General features: G+C 33.3%; 1 protein-coding gene across 7 annotated transcripts in view; it reads right to left on the reverse strand.

Annotated features, from left to right (window-relative positions):
* The window catches only part of LRRIQ1 (leucine rich repeats and IQ motif containing 1), a 110874-nt gene that overhangs the window by 52289 nt on the left and 42286 nt on the right, over positions 1–16299 (reverse strand). For 5 of the 7 annotated variants that reach the window (XM_051770025.1, XM_051770024.1, XM_051770026.1 and 2 more), the window contains exons 19-22: positions 4757–4846; positions 3930–4054; positions 3235–3330; positions 2809–2894 (exon numbers count right to left, since the gene is read on the reverse strand). In XM_051770025.1, coding sequence (XP_051625985.1) covers positions 2809–2894; positions 3235–3330; positions 3930–4054; positions 4757–4846 — 397 coding nt within the window. The remainder of the gene's footprint in view (positions 1–2808; positions 2895–3234; positions 3331–3929; positions 4055–4756; positions 4847–16299) is intronic. The other 2 variants (XM_051770028.1, XM_051770027.1) reach the window with 2 other exon arrangements.

Genomic DNA, 16299 nt, shown 5'->3' on the forward strand with positions numbered 1-16299 from the left:
GACTTCGATAGCATGTGGAAGCAGACAACATACTCTGACAGCTAATTTGTTCCTAGAAAATCCATCAATACCTTATCATTACCCACAAGTAATCAGATCCTTACCACAGAATGATCAATAGCACATAAAAGATGCTTGGGATTATGCTGAAATCTCATCATAAAAGCTATCAGTTTATTTGTTAATAGCTTATAATTTATTTATGTCTAGAACCTTTACAGTTGTTGCTTTGCTTTTTCTCAGAACTTAAAGTTTTGCTTCTAAGTCAGATGTGTAGTACTAAATGAATATAACATGAAAAATTGCTTCTTTATACCTTATAATATCCACTTTTAAGTGGATGCTGGTTAGTTACTTTCTAGTGAGTATGAAACTTTATCACTAACAAAATTATTTTATCATAGTTACCATACCTTCAACTATTCTAAATCAGAAAGCTAAAAAGGAAACAGTTGAAATTATAACTGAAGACCTGGAAATTCAAAAGAAAGAACAGAAATAATAATGCTAAAACTACGACATTTCATATGCAACTTCAGTAAGTACAAGATAAATAAACCTCATTTCAGTGAAGATGAAGGCAACAGGATGGTAATTTCTACGGAAACATTAAAAGACAATGTTGACATCTACTTATTCAGATCAATTTCAATCTGCTTTTAAATATTAGAAAGAATAAAGGAACTCTACGGAGTTCTTACTTTGGTATGGTTAAACTCACAGCAATTGCCTAAGATTGTGAACTCTCTCCCTATTTATACTGGACTTGCTACAAGTAATCCACCACGAGCTGTACCACACAGAGATCCAAGAAAGATACCGGCATCCTAATGGGTCTGGTTACAGTTTCCTGATCTGGAGCTGGCTAGCCTCAGGATAAGGTATATGTACTCTAATTTAAATGCTGTAAAGCCCCTCTGTTCAACCAGACCCTCAAAAAGACCCTGACTTACTATCACCACTTCAGAGGCTGTAGCTGATGTAAAACATAATTATGTTTGTGGAGATTCTTTTCACATGAGGAATATTTGATTGGGATCATTGTTTTAGTACAACATCTGAGTTCTAAGATCAGCATAATATAAAAATAGTCGTTTTAATTGATAATATCCATTTGGTCCTTACTGACCAAGGAAGGACTGACTTTGTCAGTGTGCTGTATGAGAAAGAATAGGTGGCTTGATAATCTTTGGGATGGAGTAGAATATTTTCAGTCATATTTTTTGGCTCTAAAAACTATTATTCCTGCTCATCTGAAAAAAACCCTGTGATTTTAATGACTGACAGAGAACTACATATAGATAAATTATACATACAGGTTATTTTTGTACTTGACATAATACTCAGAAAAACAAAAACATTCTATATGAGGTAGTTTCAAGAAGAGAAAATTTGAAACTATAAAAACATTGGGCAAACATTATTTTATTTTTTTTAAAACTAGTGATATACCTTGAGAATATTCCAAGTGATACATTAAAAAACTCACCCATACACCATATTGAATAATCTGAACAAAGTGAATATAAACATATCCAAAAAATCCATTAGAACTACAACAAAAATAGGATAGCAAATTTGATATGCTCAATCAGACATTTATGACAGGATTAATTCCTACTAACATAAAACAGAGAGCATATGGAAAAAAGATGATATAACCTAATAAGCTCTATTCATTGAAAAATTATACAGAGGCCACAAAATGGAATATATGTAAAAAAAAACTTCAGCTGCACATAAGATACTTATTACTTTTTTTTTAATAAGGTAACATGGTAGGGTACCATGGAAAGCTATCAAGATTTAAATATAATAACTTTAATCTCTTATCCACATATTCTCTTTTCCACAAAGAACGGTTGGCTGATTACATGGGGTTTTTTCTCTCTCCCCTTTTATTTTTTTTTTGATTACAGATCTTTTTTGTCATATTTAGTCTTAGTCTTAGGCATGGTATTTAAAGTAGAAAAATTATACAGAGAAACACTTTGCATAACTATATCTGTAGGTTGAATTTTTTTCCTTCCAAAAGCAAAGTGTCTTTCAGTAATTTCAAAACTTCATACAGAAGAGTTGTGCAAAGTTATGCAAAAGAGGAAAATTAACTGTAGTTTGTGATACAAAATATATGTAAATAAGGGTACATTTTCCAAAGACCTTTAATGTTAGGTCCTATTGTCAACCAGGCTCTTACGTATTTAAATGTTTCTTATACTAGCAATATCTGACTAGTATTTTTATTAATATATTCCAGTAACATTTATATTAGCATATCATACTAACAATTAATGATTCCAAGAAAGGTTCATTGACATAAGAAGTATCAGAGAAGAACCAGAAGACACTTACAGAGAAGCTAGATAAGCTTTATCTATTTCCACATTGAATATTTAAGAAATATGACTTTATTTCATATGTGTCAAACTGTCATTTTCATAAATAGTTCTTGCACAAGTCAATAATTTTAACCTAAGATTTCCCCAAGAGGAAAATATAAGAAGCGTGAAATGCAGAAATATAAACTTCACATCTAGAAAAAGAGACACATAAACAGGAAGAAACAAAATTTCTGTTTCGCATAGCCATCAAATATTCAACTTCAAAATCCAGTAGAATCTTTTTTAAAATCTGAGTATTTTGTCATTGTAACAAATTGATTTAAATTGTTTTTAGTGAATAACACTCCAGCTTTATTCAAATTAATGTTTAATGTTGTACAAGCAAACTTTTAAAAGAGACACTACTTTGAGATTTAAGAATGGAAAAATTACATCAATGTAACCATTATTTTAACTCTTGACTTACCTAAACTTTTATTACTATATTTTTTAGGCTTCATTTTATGGGCCCTCTTCAGCATTAGCTGTGCAGTAGAAATATCCTTAAAACCCCTAGGGAAAGAAAATAACTTACTAAATATTTCACATGTATTATGTTACACCAGCTGCATATTATTGTATAATACACTTTTCAAAAAGAATACCAGTGTGTAGTACTTATGCATGGCATGAAACTTTCTGAATTACAGAGATAGCTGCAATTCTTAACATTACATTATTGCAACTAATTAAGATGGTTTCCCAGGCACTTGTAAAAGTAATTACAATAATTTTTACTTTGGTAGAAAACAGATATTCTTGAAAGGAGGAACTTAGAAAAAGCAAGCACCAGCAGCCAAGTATACTATACCTATTCCAGAAATCACTAGGTAGGCAAAATAGCTTAACATACCATTCTTCTGAAATTTTCTCTTCTTTTTCAGACGTAAATAAAAATTTCTTTTTTTCCTTCCAGTCAGAAAGCTGTGACATTATTCCCGTCCCTGACCTGGAAACAAAGTATAAGAGCAGTACTGAAAAGTAGGTAAATAAGCAAGGGTCTCGGGTGACTATTTTGGAGTCTTTGTTATTCTGCAACTTGTTTGTGCCTTTTAAAGGCACTTTTGAAGCTTGGAAACGATAAAAAAAAATCTCTTTTAATATTCCATGGAGGTTTTATCTTGTGGAGTAATAAAAGTCTGCCATCAATTTGAAATGTTTATATTTCAATTACTAGAGGCATATTTCAGCCCTTTCACAGAACACAGCTGTACAAGAAATCTCTTTTAATCTTTATCTAGTCTTCAAAATCTCTATTTCAATGTATATCTTGTCATATATGTGAAAAAATAGAAGTTTTATGGTTTCTAGTCAAACCTAGATAAATAAAATGAAACATATATATTCTTATATTCTTAATCCTTAGTCAATGAAAAATAACTGAATTTAATATATTTGGTTTTAGCAAGTAAATACATTTTAACACCAGTAATATCACATTAACCAAAAGTAGCAAAAGCATCAGAAAATAGGCTCTTTTTCTCCTTTTAACTTTTGTCAAACCCAAATGAACTAAATATAATTTAAAAAATACATTATTTAACTTACCTGCTGTGAAAATGGATATTTTCTGCTGAGTATGAATGTGGTCTGTTAGCACACTGCCAAACTTCTTGGGGTGACAATGGCAAACTATTTGAATGTTCACTGGAATCTGAAGGCCTAGAAAACTTCTAAGACAAAGAAAAGGATGCAGCTGACGGTCCCTGTAAGCTTGAGTTTAAAATGTGCAGGAAAACCTGCACTGGAGTTTGCAGAGGCTATTACTATAACTGAAATGATTCTTAATGTTGATACGCCCATTACTTTCAACTAACTAGGACAAAAAGGTGACTTTAGTTACACTTAACGTCCCAAAATATAATGAGTTATACATTTATAAGACCCCTTTGTCTTAATTGTAGTAAATAAAACACCAGTAATACTGTGCTTGTAACAAGAATAGAAAACTCTACCAAAACAAAAAGCTAAAACTTCAAAGTTTATCAAATAACTAGCAGACATTACAGTTCGATGACCTTTAGCTGTTCTGAAAACACTCAGCTGTTGTCATATAATGCAGATTGTAGTACTTTTAAAGTAGTTTGTCAACTAGCAATTTTTAATCCATTGCCAAATGTGCAGATGAAGCACATCATCTTTTTTTCTGCTACTGTGAAGTAAAGTGTTGAAATAAATCCAAAATAAAGAAAAACTGGGCAAATGAAAGAAAATCTAAAAGAAAAATTGCATCTGGAGATGAGGAGGAAGTCTGAGACTTCTAAAAGTAATTGTGTTTTTCAAGTCACTAGATTGTCGTATTAATCACCCCAGAATAGCATATCCTTAAGGAATGAATAAAGACTGAAGACTAAGATGTTTCTGTGACATGTTACCTTTGGCCAGTGCAGCTGGTTTGAGAGCAGGAGTGTTTTTGAAGGGAAACGGGTGGAATCTAGAGTTAGCCATTCCTTCTCTAACGCAGCCTGCATGAATGAGCAAAGTCATATAGTGCACTGATAAAATCAGTTTACTTTTGATAACTCTTGCAAAGTCTCTTTTAAAGTGTCCTACAGACTGTGTTTTCAAGTGACATATCAGAACTGCTACCTGCAGAGCAATCATACTCAAAACACCTTTGGAGATGCTGTATTGTACTGTTTTATTTTAAACAAATCAGATCAACAGTATTTGTGGGTTGTGGGGGGGTTTTTTGTGGGTTTGATTTTGTTCTGTAAATAAGATGCATCCCCTGCTTCTCAAATTCCTGTAATTTTATTCCAACATTGTTAATAGACCCAAGTTATTACAAAAGACTGCCAAACTTTGAAAAAATACAGACCTAAGGTACTTAAAGGCATAAAGAACATGAACAGCTTTGTATGCTGTTTTTGCCTAATTGAGTATTTTATGTCCAGATGTAGGTGCCTGATTCTGTCAAACTTGCTTTCATTGAGTCGAACTGAAATAGGAAAGTTTTCATTAAAATTTGGGGTTAAAAAAGTGAATCCTACATGTATTTATTTCTTCAATTAAGTACTTTTATTTTTGATGTAATGGAATAATTTGGAAACTAAAGTAATGGTTGGAATGAAGAGGGGTGACAGAATTAGTTGCCAACTGGTGTCTCTAGAACCTAAGGCAGAATTCAGTTTTCTTTCATAAAAACAAAATTTAGACTTTGGTTCAAACTCAACCTGTATATGACTTATTTTTTCTTATAAGTCATTGAGGTTTTTTACCACATGTTCTTTCAATATATTCTGATAAGTGAGAGAAGTAAATCACTCCCACACAGTAAGTAAATACTGCTGAAGGATTTGGCTTGACTTACAGGGCTCAGTCATTCAGGTTCTTATTTCAGCAGCAAAGAGGCTGGGGTTCATTCTTTAGAAAATGTCTAATTTATAAAACTGGACTACTTTTCTCCCATTCATAAAATATTTCAAATTGTACTGATTTCTGACCCTGTAAAATTATTCTAACTTTGGATACCTTACTGTGTAGTTTGTGTAAACAGGACTTTGTACAGCCTTAGATTGGCGAACAAGGTCTTCCAAGCCCTTTGAACTTCTGAGAGACAAAAGGATCATATTCCAGCTATTTTGAAAGGTTACTTCAGGTACTGGTCATATAATTTGGTGGCTTGAAGATCACTCTTTCTGCTTCCAATCTGACCATGCTTTTAAAAATAATAAATTTTTATTTTATTTTCATGTCTTAAAAGGGGTCTTTGATTCCCTGCTTCAGGAGTTCCCTATTACTTGATTACAGTATGTTTAGGGTTTCATTCCTTTATTTAATAAATCTGGATAAATTCTATGCCCTCACTATTAAAGATAATGTCTCTTTACCATTTTTCCCCTCCTTACCATTTCAATTAATGATAAATATATATTATTCTTTTCACTACACCTCCTCTCTTGAGTGGTCATATATGTTAGGAAATCCATATAAATAAACTGTAAAGGCATGCAACAAATAAAATGCATCACATTCTTTAACTATAACAATTACCTACAACCCACTAACTTAGCTCTTCTCAGTGATTACTCTTATGCTGATAACCACTGAATGGTTGATTCAAACAATTTTCACTAAAAAAAAACTATTCCAGAAGCAGACTGTAGCAAATCAAATCCCAAAGATAATCATTTAAATATGGGCAGAATGGTCAAAATGAATAGCTATGAAAAAGGGAGAAAATCTGGCCAAAAACTTTCAGTGAAAATAGATATTATTCCTCCCTGTCCTCTTTAAATTTACTTTTCAATTGCACTATGCAAATTAGATTTTTAGATTTTCAGATGAGAGTTTTTCTCTTCTTTTCCAGGCCTGGGTATACAATCCAGCCAGAGGTGAACTCCATATTTGCAAAAGATGTGTTTTCAACTTTGCTGATATATAAAGATATATAAAAAGCAAAGTTCAGAAGAATTTTTTTCCCCCTCTATTTCCAAAAGAATCCATACAGCTGAGAGAGATGTAGATTTCCACTTCTTGTACAATTTAAATGTCAATCAACTTCACTGATGTGTACAATAATGTGTCCATTAATTACCTGAGTATCTAAATGTCTTACATTATCAGTGAATATGATCTGAGCTCTAATATCAGATTTCAGGCCAAGCCTACATCCTAACTATTTGAATTTTTACCTCTCTCATGACATAGTTTGTGATAGAAATTAAAAAAAAAAAAAAAGAAACATGAGAGATAACACTCAAGGGTGCAGTCATTTTTTGGTACAAGAATCCCTTAACAGTACATGGATTGAATTGTTTTGTTTTATAGTTGTACCATAGCCAAATTAAAGTTCTTTACTGTTAATATTGACGTTGAAACTTTTCTCACAAGTATTTTCCTAGCCCAGCATTTGCCATTTATGAATTTAATATTAATTGTGTTATTTCTTTTGCAGCCTATAAAATGTATTTCAGTGTTCTAAGTGTTGAAAACAATATCAATGAAAATAGTAAAGCATGATTCAAAGGTATAAATATGCAAGACAAAAAAAAGATAACTGATTTATCAGTAAGCACATCTCCTACAACTGTGTAGCATATTACAAAAATATACCATAGTGATGTTTGCTTTGTCCAACAAAAATAAAGACATAATTGATTGACAAATATGTGCTCTTCTACTATGTTTTCCCCAGAGATTTTCACAGCATTAAGCTCAAGAAACTTCTGTCCAGTTCTTTCCCATAAACAGTCATAAATTATAACTAAGGAAAAGTTTATGACAGATTTACCAACACCTTCGGCTAAAAACCAAGATCCATTTCTACTGATATTTTCCACTAAGAGAAAAAGACAACAATCTGAGAGGAATTACAAAGTAAATAAAATCATAGAATTTGATTGTATGGTTTACATAAACAGCTACAGACATACTACATTAATATTTCTTTCTAAAGCCAAGTGAAGGAGTTGATTTCATAAATACTGAGGAGTACAATGTAGCTTTACACATATGTGTAAATCACATACATAGGTGATTTAACACACTTAAGTTCATCTGAAGATATCTTTTATACTTCATACTTATATCCTCCATACTTTATTTCCAGTGTTCGCCTCAAAAAGACTATATTACTTCAAGTTTCACAACCACATAAAACATACACGGACCTTTCTATTTTTTGCTACACCTCACAGAAATAAATTCATTTTAACTTCCTGTTTAAAACTAATTTTTAAATTTTTAAACACAATTATCCCTGATACCATTCTTCAACAAGAAGGAGATGTGAATTCAGGTTTGGGGTTTTCTTTCTGAATTTTAGTAATAAAACTTTCATATTATTAGCTGTTTCCATTCATCCATTAGGATCAGGCACTTTTTATTCTGATTCACAATGCATTTATCCTGTGAGAGACTACTCTTACAGGGTTTTTTTTCCCCCTTTGATTTTGCAGCTCATTAAAAAACTCTGGAGACTTAGGGATTCTTTTTCATGGCATATAGCCTTTTTCATTTTGTTATTCCTTCATTTTTCAAATATTTGTTCTATTGTTTCCTCTGTAAAATGCAATGACTATTTATGTCAAATATTAAACTTCTGTGCTCTCAGAAACAGAATTCAATCCTACAACACCAAAGTCACTGAGAATGGTTCTTTTAACTTTAATTGGGTCTTAATATTGAAAAGTAGAGTTTTAGTGCCATTGTTATTTATACAATCTAATCCTAGTCACTTTTTATATGCTCTGGATTACAATCTGGAGCTAAAGAATCTTTTATAATGACTACACATGTAATTTGGGCTGTTCTGAGTTATATTTAAACCATGAACAAAAAACAGTTCACAGGACACAGTGTCAAATCTACACTCAGCTTTGAAGTGCTTCTATAAGTAATTGTCCAAACTGTGAATAATGCCATCACATATTGCCTTTCATCTCTTTGAGATCAAGGAGGATCGATCACAAGAGTGTAATAGAAACCAAACCAATCCTCAAAACTGTACTAGAGTTTGAAGCAGAGGATGCAAGAAGGCATGAACAATACAGGCTGAAAAGTAAGGCCAGCATTTGACATCTCACAACTCTGTTCTGGTGAGACCAAATATCTATCTGCATCTGTACTCTGCTTCCAGAAGAGTTCAGTAGCAGAGGCTTATGGAAAGAATAAAAGAAGTTGGACATGTTGAGGATAATCCTTCCTTTAGTATATTCTTTCAGATCTTGGAAACTGGTCTTTCTGCTAAAATCTAGGGACATATTCCTCATCTTAAAACAGTAATATATTTTCTAGTGACAAATATAACTATTTAGTCAGTGTGTTTGCCAGGTCACCTCTATGTCAATCCAGAAAAAATGCAAATCATGTACAACGCTCAGGAGATATAACTGCCAAAGTAGTGCAGATTAATTTCAAAACACCAACATGTTGAATGCCATGGGAGCTGAAGCTACCCCATGTTTCGAAACATGGTTTATCTCAGAATCACCACCTAGCAAAACTCTGAAACTATCTTTGAAAATTAGGGAAAACTAACTCTTTATACTTTTTCCTTTCTTCTTTCATTTCCTCATTGACTCATTCACTGTTTTCAAGACAGCAATGGTTTAGTCATAAAAAAAAATTATATTTATGTAGTGCTTTTATTTATATGGTATTTTAAGATAAAACCAGGAAAATTACCCAACAGAATATAAACAAGCAGAAGAAAATTAACATCCGAAATACTCTGTGAGCTCAGAGTTATGACTGGCTCCTGATCACTACAGAAGAACAGGAAGAATGGCAGAGGTGAAAAAAGGATCTTCTATTCAAAGCAGTATTTCTACATTACAATTTCACAGAAATAATATGTGGAATTCTTCACTTTTAAAAAAAGATTCACCCTTCAGTTCATCTGCCTGGTTTTGTCTAATGTGTTTTTCTGGACTTCTGCTCCCGTACGTGAGGCAGGCCATTAGGGTCATTCTCAGGAAGAATGGCCCTTTTTCAACCAGATTTTACAATGTATCTGCCCTCTTCACAATCAAATTCATTTTTAATAAAAATACTATGTAATAAGAGTAAATAAATAAATGAATCAGAATGAACCTTTCCACTAGCTTTCTCTATAGAATACAAATTTGAATAAAGTTCTTCGAGGTGGTGATGTCCTTGATTTCTTCTTTCCTAGTTTTTAGTGAGCATATTTGAATAGTGCACTTAAAGTCTTGCTCACTTCAAGACTAAAAAAGTTAAAAGAAAAAGACAAGTGAAAGGCAGAACCTTCAACAGCCTTCTATGACTATTTCAAATAAGGTGAAAAAATTCCTCTTGGGCAATATATGCCACATGAAGAACTACTTTTCCTGGTGTTAGACGTTCTGTAGGTTAAATAATTGCTTAGACTGGGAGAGGGAGTGGTCAGGCAGAAGGATCATATACTGAAGGTTACCCCTGTGGATACTCACAGCCAGCCTACTGAACTGCCTTTCATCTGGCAGAAAGCTGTAACTTTCTCTCTTGGTTCCTGGCAAACATATTTCATTCTGTGTGATATCTCATTCAAATATCATACTAGTCCAGGACAACATCTTTCATTTCTTTTTAAACTGAACCTAATTTCTGCCGAGGCCTAAGTATTTGCTAGGAATTTCTTCTCTAAAATCCTACATAAGTTTTGACAAATTTCTTAAGAAATCACAGATTTTTAGCTCTTATAGCTGAAACAGAAGGACCAGATCACTTATCTATGTTCTTTTGTGTATTGTTGATAGATCGTGATTGAAAACTTCCTTTGAAATTAAAGATCGGAATATATTTGTGTATTTAGCCTTCTCTTTCATCCAGTCCTTTTAGGAATCAGAATACTCTATGGACTAGTTTTTCTGTGAAACACAAGTTCAAGTGTAAAGCTTAGTTCAATGTTAGGAAGTTAAGCATCAAATCGGACCCAGACTTTTTAAAAAACTTCCAAAGCTAAGAAAATATGAGATATAAACATCCTTAACTCTATCATCTATTAGTTGCATTATTATTCCACGTCCAATACTACAAAAATTCAGTCTAAATTCTGCCATTTTAAATCTATATGTAAATATTTTATACAATTTTATAAAAAAATGAAATCTTTTCTATTAGACTGTGTAGTGGATATACATTTTACAGAAAATATACCTCTGAACTGTAAGCAGTAGGAAAAACAGTCCTTTACTCTGAGTTTCTCTTTCACTCTTTTTCACATATTTTATGTGTTGAAGATAAATAGGTTAGCACCCTAATAAAGGTTATTTTAACCTTTGGCAATGCTTCTCTTTCTGCCCTGTCTTTATATAAGACAATATATATACATTAGAAAAGAAAGCTGGGTACAGCTGCATTCTTATGACTGCTAAAACCAAACAAAGTTTCAAGCCAAAAAAAGTAGTCAGTATCATACGAATTCCAGAGAAACATTGCAGTGATTAATTGACCCCAAGAGATGTTATAGACTTACAAAAGCTGGTTAATTATTAAAGTACATTCTTGTAGGAAAATTAGAGGACAAGTATAGTTGTGTAGTTGTCCATTTATAAGAAGGATATATTGATGGTTACTGGAAAAAATCCCAACATTCTGTTAATAAAAACACTCAAGAAAATTTTATTGGGGAATGTCTTCTCCAAATGTAATTTTTCCTAACTTTTTATTAAGCTTAGAAAACTAGCTGTTCTCTCAAATTCTAATGACTATATGTATTTATATTTAATATATGGATCTACGTGATTTCTTAAAATAAATATGAATAAAATTATGGAAAGAATTTGTTTTGGAAAAGTAAATGAACAATGAAAATTTCAAGGACCATAAAAGGTTTTGTTCAAATAAAAGGCTGAATGTTTACATACATAACACTCCAAAATTCTGAATCTTTTTGTAGTTCATGTCAGTCATTCATGATCTACATGACCTAAACTTTTCCAAAAATGCATTTTTATCTTAAGCCTGACAGTGTTCAAAGGAAGTTCTGTGTCCTTGTTTTGAATATAGAAATAAAAAAATAGAGATGTGTAAATGGTAACCTCAACCACAAAGGTTAGATGTAGTTCAAGTAAGCATCAGAAACTTATGCTTCAAAAATCTTTTGAGATATATGTGCCCAACCACCTAAATAAACATCAAGCTCCTGGAACCTTCAGGCCACCCCTCAGAATAGGTCTAAGACTCCAGATATGGTCTTTCCCCATTAAAATGACAAGAATCTTCAGGACTTCCCCTCTCTGACTCTGCCACATAACACAAATTTTAGCTGCCATGTCCCTGTAAGCCTTTTTCCAGATTTTTTTACTTCTGTGAAAGCAAACAAAAAAAACTTTCACGGGGAAATGAATTAAAAACTTAGAAAAACAAACAGCAAAGGAACCACTCATCCCTACCCCTTAAATACCATGTATTCAAAAAATATACAATTTCAAAGGAACACAACCCAAAATGTTCTATCAAGTTTTGGTAATGAATACAAACACAATAGAAAAGAAAGCTGTACTTCAGCTTGCAGTTTTGTCAAAAGAAGGGATATCAAGCAGAAGCACATGGTAATAAAAAATAGACTAGTCCCAAGTTTATAGTCATTTAACCTTTAACATGTTTCAAAGTTCAGGTCACATGAGAGATTTTATTCAATTTCAAGACAACTTTTTCTTTTTGCTTAAAAGTCCCTATTTCAGAAACAAGAACAAAAAAGTATTTGGAAGACAAAGAGTATTTGGAAGACAAAGAGCAAAGAAGGACTAAGTTATAAGCATATATTTTTTTGAAACTTATGTTAAAAAAATCTCTAATTACATTACAATATGCTTAATTCTAAAGAAGGTATGTCTCAATAATCTCTCAGCTTCACTTATATTGTCATCCTTATATGTCCCTAGCACTGTCTCTTCTGTTTGAAATAAATTATGCACAAATGAATCTGCAAGTTGAAATTTGTTGATTCATAACCGTAGTCTCAACAACTTTAGTCTTTTGGGACCTGCAATGCTACTCTCTGGGAAATTCTAGAGCTTCAGGAGCTGATTCTTTGCAATGTTTTCCTGGTGTAAACTCAGATTTGTGAAATGATCAGTAACTACTCCTATTTCCATATAAAAAAAATTAATAAGTATCCTTCATGCAAAAAAATTACTAGACTGAGTACTAGGACATGGTTTTAACAATATTTAGCATTTAGGATTCCTTAGCCCACTCTGTTCAAGGACAAACTAGACATAAAGTCATACAGTTTTTAGCTAAATTAAGAGTGTGTTATAGCACAGAAGATTTTTGGTTTTGTTTTTTTTTTTTTACCATTCTTTGTTTTCACTGTTAAGAACTGAAGAATTGCATGGTGCATGGCAAAGAAAGTCCATTATGACCCTACATCCTTTGCTGTGGGACTGCTTCCTAAATAGTCAGCCCCTAGCCAACAGTATTGCCCATATATGTTGGAGTTTGGACTTGCTCTTGTTAAACATCATGAGGCTCTGGTCAGCCTGTTTATCTAACCTGTGCAGGCTGCTCTAGAGAACATCCTGATCCTCCAGTCACTGCCCTCAATTTGCTACCATCTGCACAATTGCTGAGATTGCATTCTGTTCCAGGTTGGTAATTAAAATTTTAACTATTTTGGGCCCCCTACCATCCATGATGGGCTCTAATAATTACTGTCCACAAGTTGGACTTGGCACCAAAGAACACACTACTTGAGCCTGGCAGTGCAGTTAATTTGACAGTGACTTTTACTGTCTACTTGTTCAACTCACACCTCAAAAAATTTTGAGAATAAAGCTGTGGGAGACAGTCAATGGCCTTGCTAAGGGCAATGCAACATGCACTGCACTACCCTTATTCATACTGCCAGTTATCTTTTGACAGAAAACAATGAAGTTGACTAGTCCTTGGTAAACCCATGCTAGTTTTTCCCAGTCATCATCTTTCATAGGTTTAGAACTGGCTTCTGAATGTATTTGCTCCAAACCTTCCCAGGAAGTGAGATAATGTTGATTGGCATGTAGTTCCCTGGATCTTTCTTCTTGACTTTCCTGAAGATGGGTGTGATGTCTACCCTTTTCCAGTCACCAGTAACATCTGCCAGTTATGTTCTCTCAAAGATGATAGAGAGTGACCTCAAAATGACATCAGGCAGCTTGTTGAATCCCCTTGGATGCATCCTATCTCTTCCCTTGGACCTCTGTTCAGGGGAGGCAAGTTGTGCTCCAGTTGGATAACAACTGCTATGTTCTAAACTAAGAGGATTTCAAGCTCCAGGCAATGAGACATGCACAGATTTAAGAGCAGAGGAGAACAGAAGCTGACATGTCATGTTCTTCTTCGGTTCCTCCTTTAAGTACTGCAACTTAACTCAATTACAATATTCACTGCATCAATGGCCTCTTCTCACAAAGCACAGACAAATCACTTAGGATAGCTCCTGAAATGTGTAAATATGGATTACTAAAGATCTCTTTTAATGGAAACCAATGTATGTGGACATGCTAATTACCAGACATTTAACTAGATACTTTAAACACAATCTATACCTATATTAAAACATCAATTTCAACATTACACAAAAATTAAAGAACTTAGGGGAGATAAATTCAGTGATTTGATGTCCTTAGCTCAGCTTTCAAGAGATTCCAGATGCAGATGTACTTACTGAGAAGAACTGATGCCTGTATTATTGCTTCCACTTACAATGATGCATTTGGCTTAAAACAGTTTTCCTTGTGGGCAACTATAATGGGTCTAAAACTTCAAAAAACTAAAGCTTTTTGCACTTTGATACATTTTTCCATTGCTTGGCCTGTTTATTCAGTTCCGAGGCTTGACTTTGTATTTAGAGAAGTAAGACTAGGAAATATAATTAATGACATCACTACACTTTGATATGTCATAGAAGCTAAATGTAATTTAGAAAAATAATATACCACTGGTTACATATAGCTTCCAAATTATATCTGTAGTGGGTTTTCCTTTGGGAAGTATTTGTTTGAATCTGGCTATTGAACCAAGAACTGAGCAGAGACAAGCTGTGAAGACAGGTTCTGTTTAAAAATTAACAGCATTTCAGGTGGTATGAAGAATTCAGATCTCATGGTGGAAGGTCAGAAAGCAATCAAAGCACAAAGTACTGTGAGGCTGGAGTGTTAGTGACAGTCACAACTTCTAGTAGCTGTGTTTGTGTTTATTTTATCAGCTACTGACTGCAACAACATACTCTCAAGACCAGAATATCTATCAGATAACTAGAAAACAAGATTTCAGCATGTAAGATAGGCAGCACTACTGAAGGAGGTAAAAGGTTTATGAGTCTGCTGAAGAAACAGGAACATATCAAGAGATCATTTATAAACACTCATGGAAAAAAGATTGATCGTTCAATATATTACTTAGGACAGAGTTTTTTCCCTCCTTTTTAAAAGAACGGAATGTATCTAAGGAAATTTTCATCAGACACTTTTTTGCTTTTCCACAACATTGTAACTTTATATGCAATTTGATGGAAAAAGGATCATATTCTTTGCAGCATGTAATACAGAAAAACTGGATCCTGATCTGACATTTATAAGCAATTACAAGAGCTAGACATACATAAGAGTGTCAAGATACAAGAAATAAACATTATGAGGACCTTCTAATCCATATGCTACGCTGATTTCCTGGCACTAGCAACAGCAATCACTGTCACAAGCTCACAGTCACAAGCTCACACCCTGAGACAAACCACACTCTGAAGGATTATCAGAAAAGAAGACAGAACACATCGTATGGCTCTAGTTGGGATATGTGATAAGAATACTAAAGATGGGAGATGTGAGGAAATTGTTGTTCTAATTGCTGTTTACTTTTGAAGAGCTAGCACACAAGAGGTAGTTTTCATTCTTTCCACCCCTCAAAAAAGAAAAAAATGAGCAAAAAGGAAAAGAAAAACGCTACCTAGATGTTGTGGAAGGCAATTAAAAAATTAGAAATGACTATGTGTCTGAGTGTGGATATGTGAAAAAAATGTGAAGGAAACTCCTGATGAATAATTTCAAAAGCTGTCAAGAAGACTGGAATTTTAAAAATCTACATAATCAAGCTTAGAAGGAGAACAACACTTGGTCTCAGGGCAACAGAGTTATTGCCTTTGATGAAAAAAGGAGTGATAGATTTCTTTTTAGCTTGGTTGTAACTTACAAAGTGACTTTCTTTTTTAAAAAGTATGACTAGACATTTAAATTAAATTAAAAAGTGAAAGTTTGAAAAATAGAGTACTTACTTTCTGTGCCACATAATCATCAATATTGATACCTCTCTTGATGAGAATAGGATGTGTCCATATGCTTACTCAGTGTAGGAAAACAGTAATTTATTCAGTGATCACTGCTCAAGGTAAAGAACTGCCTCAATACTCATCATATTCTGACACATTGGCAAGTTCAGCTGTTTTGAATTTGGCTCACAACATATTCACATCAAGAAAATAGCAGTG

Source organism: Manacus candei, unplaced genomic scaffold (genome assembly GCF_025592945.1).
Source record: "Manacus candei isolate 608988 ecotype Guabito, Panama unplaced genomic scaffold, ASM2559294v1 h1tg000114l, whole genome shotgun sequence".
Lineage (NCBI taxonomy): Eukaryota > Metazoa > Chordata > Aves > Passeriformes > Pipridae > Manacus > Manacus candei.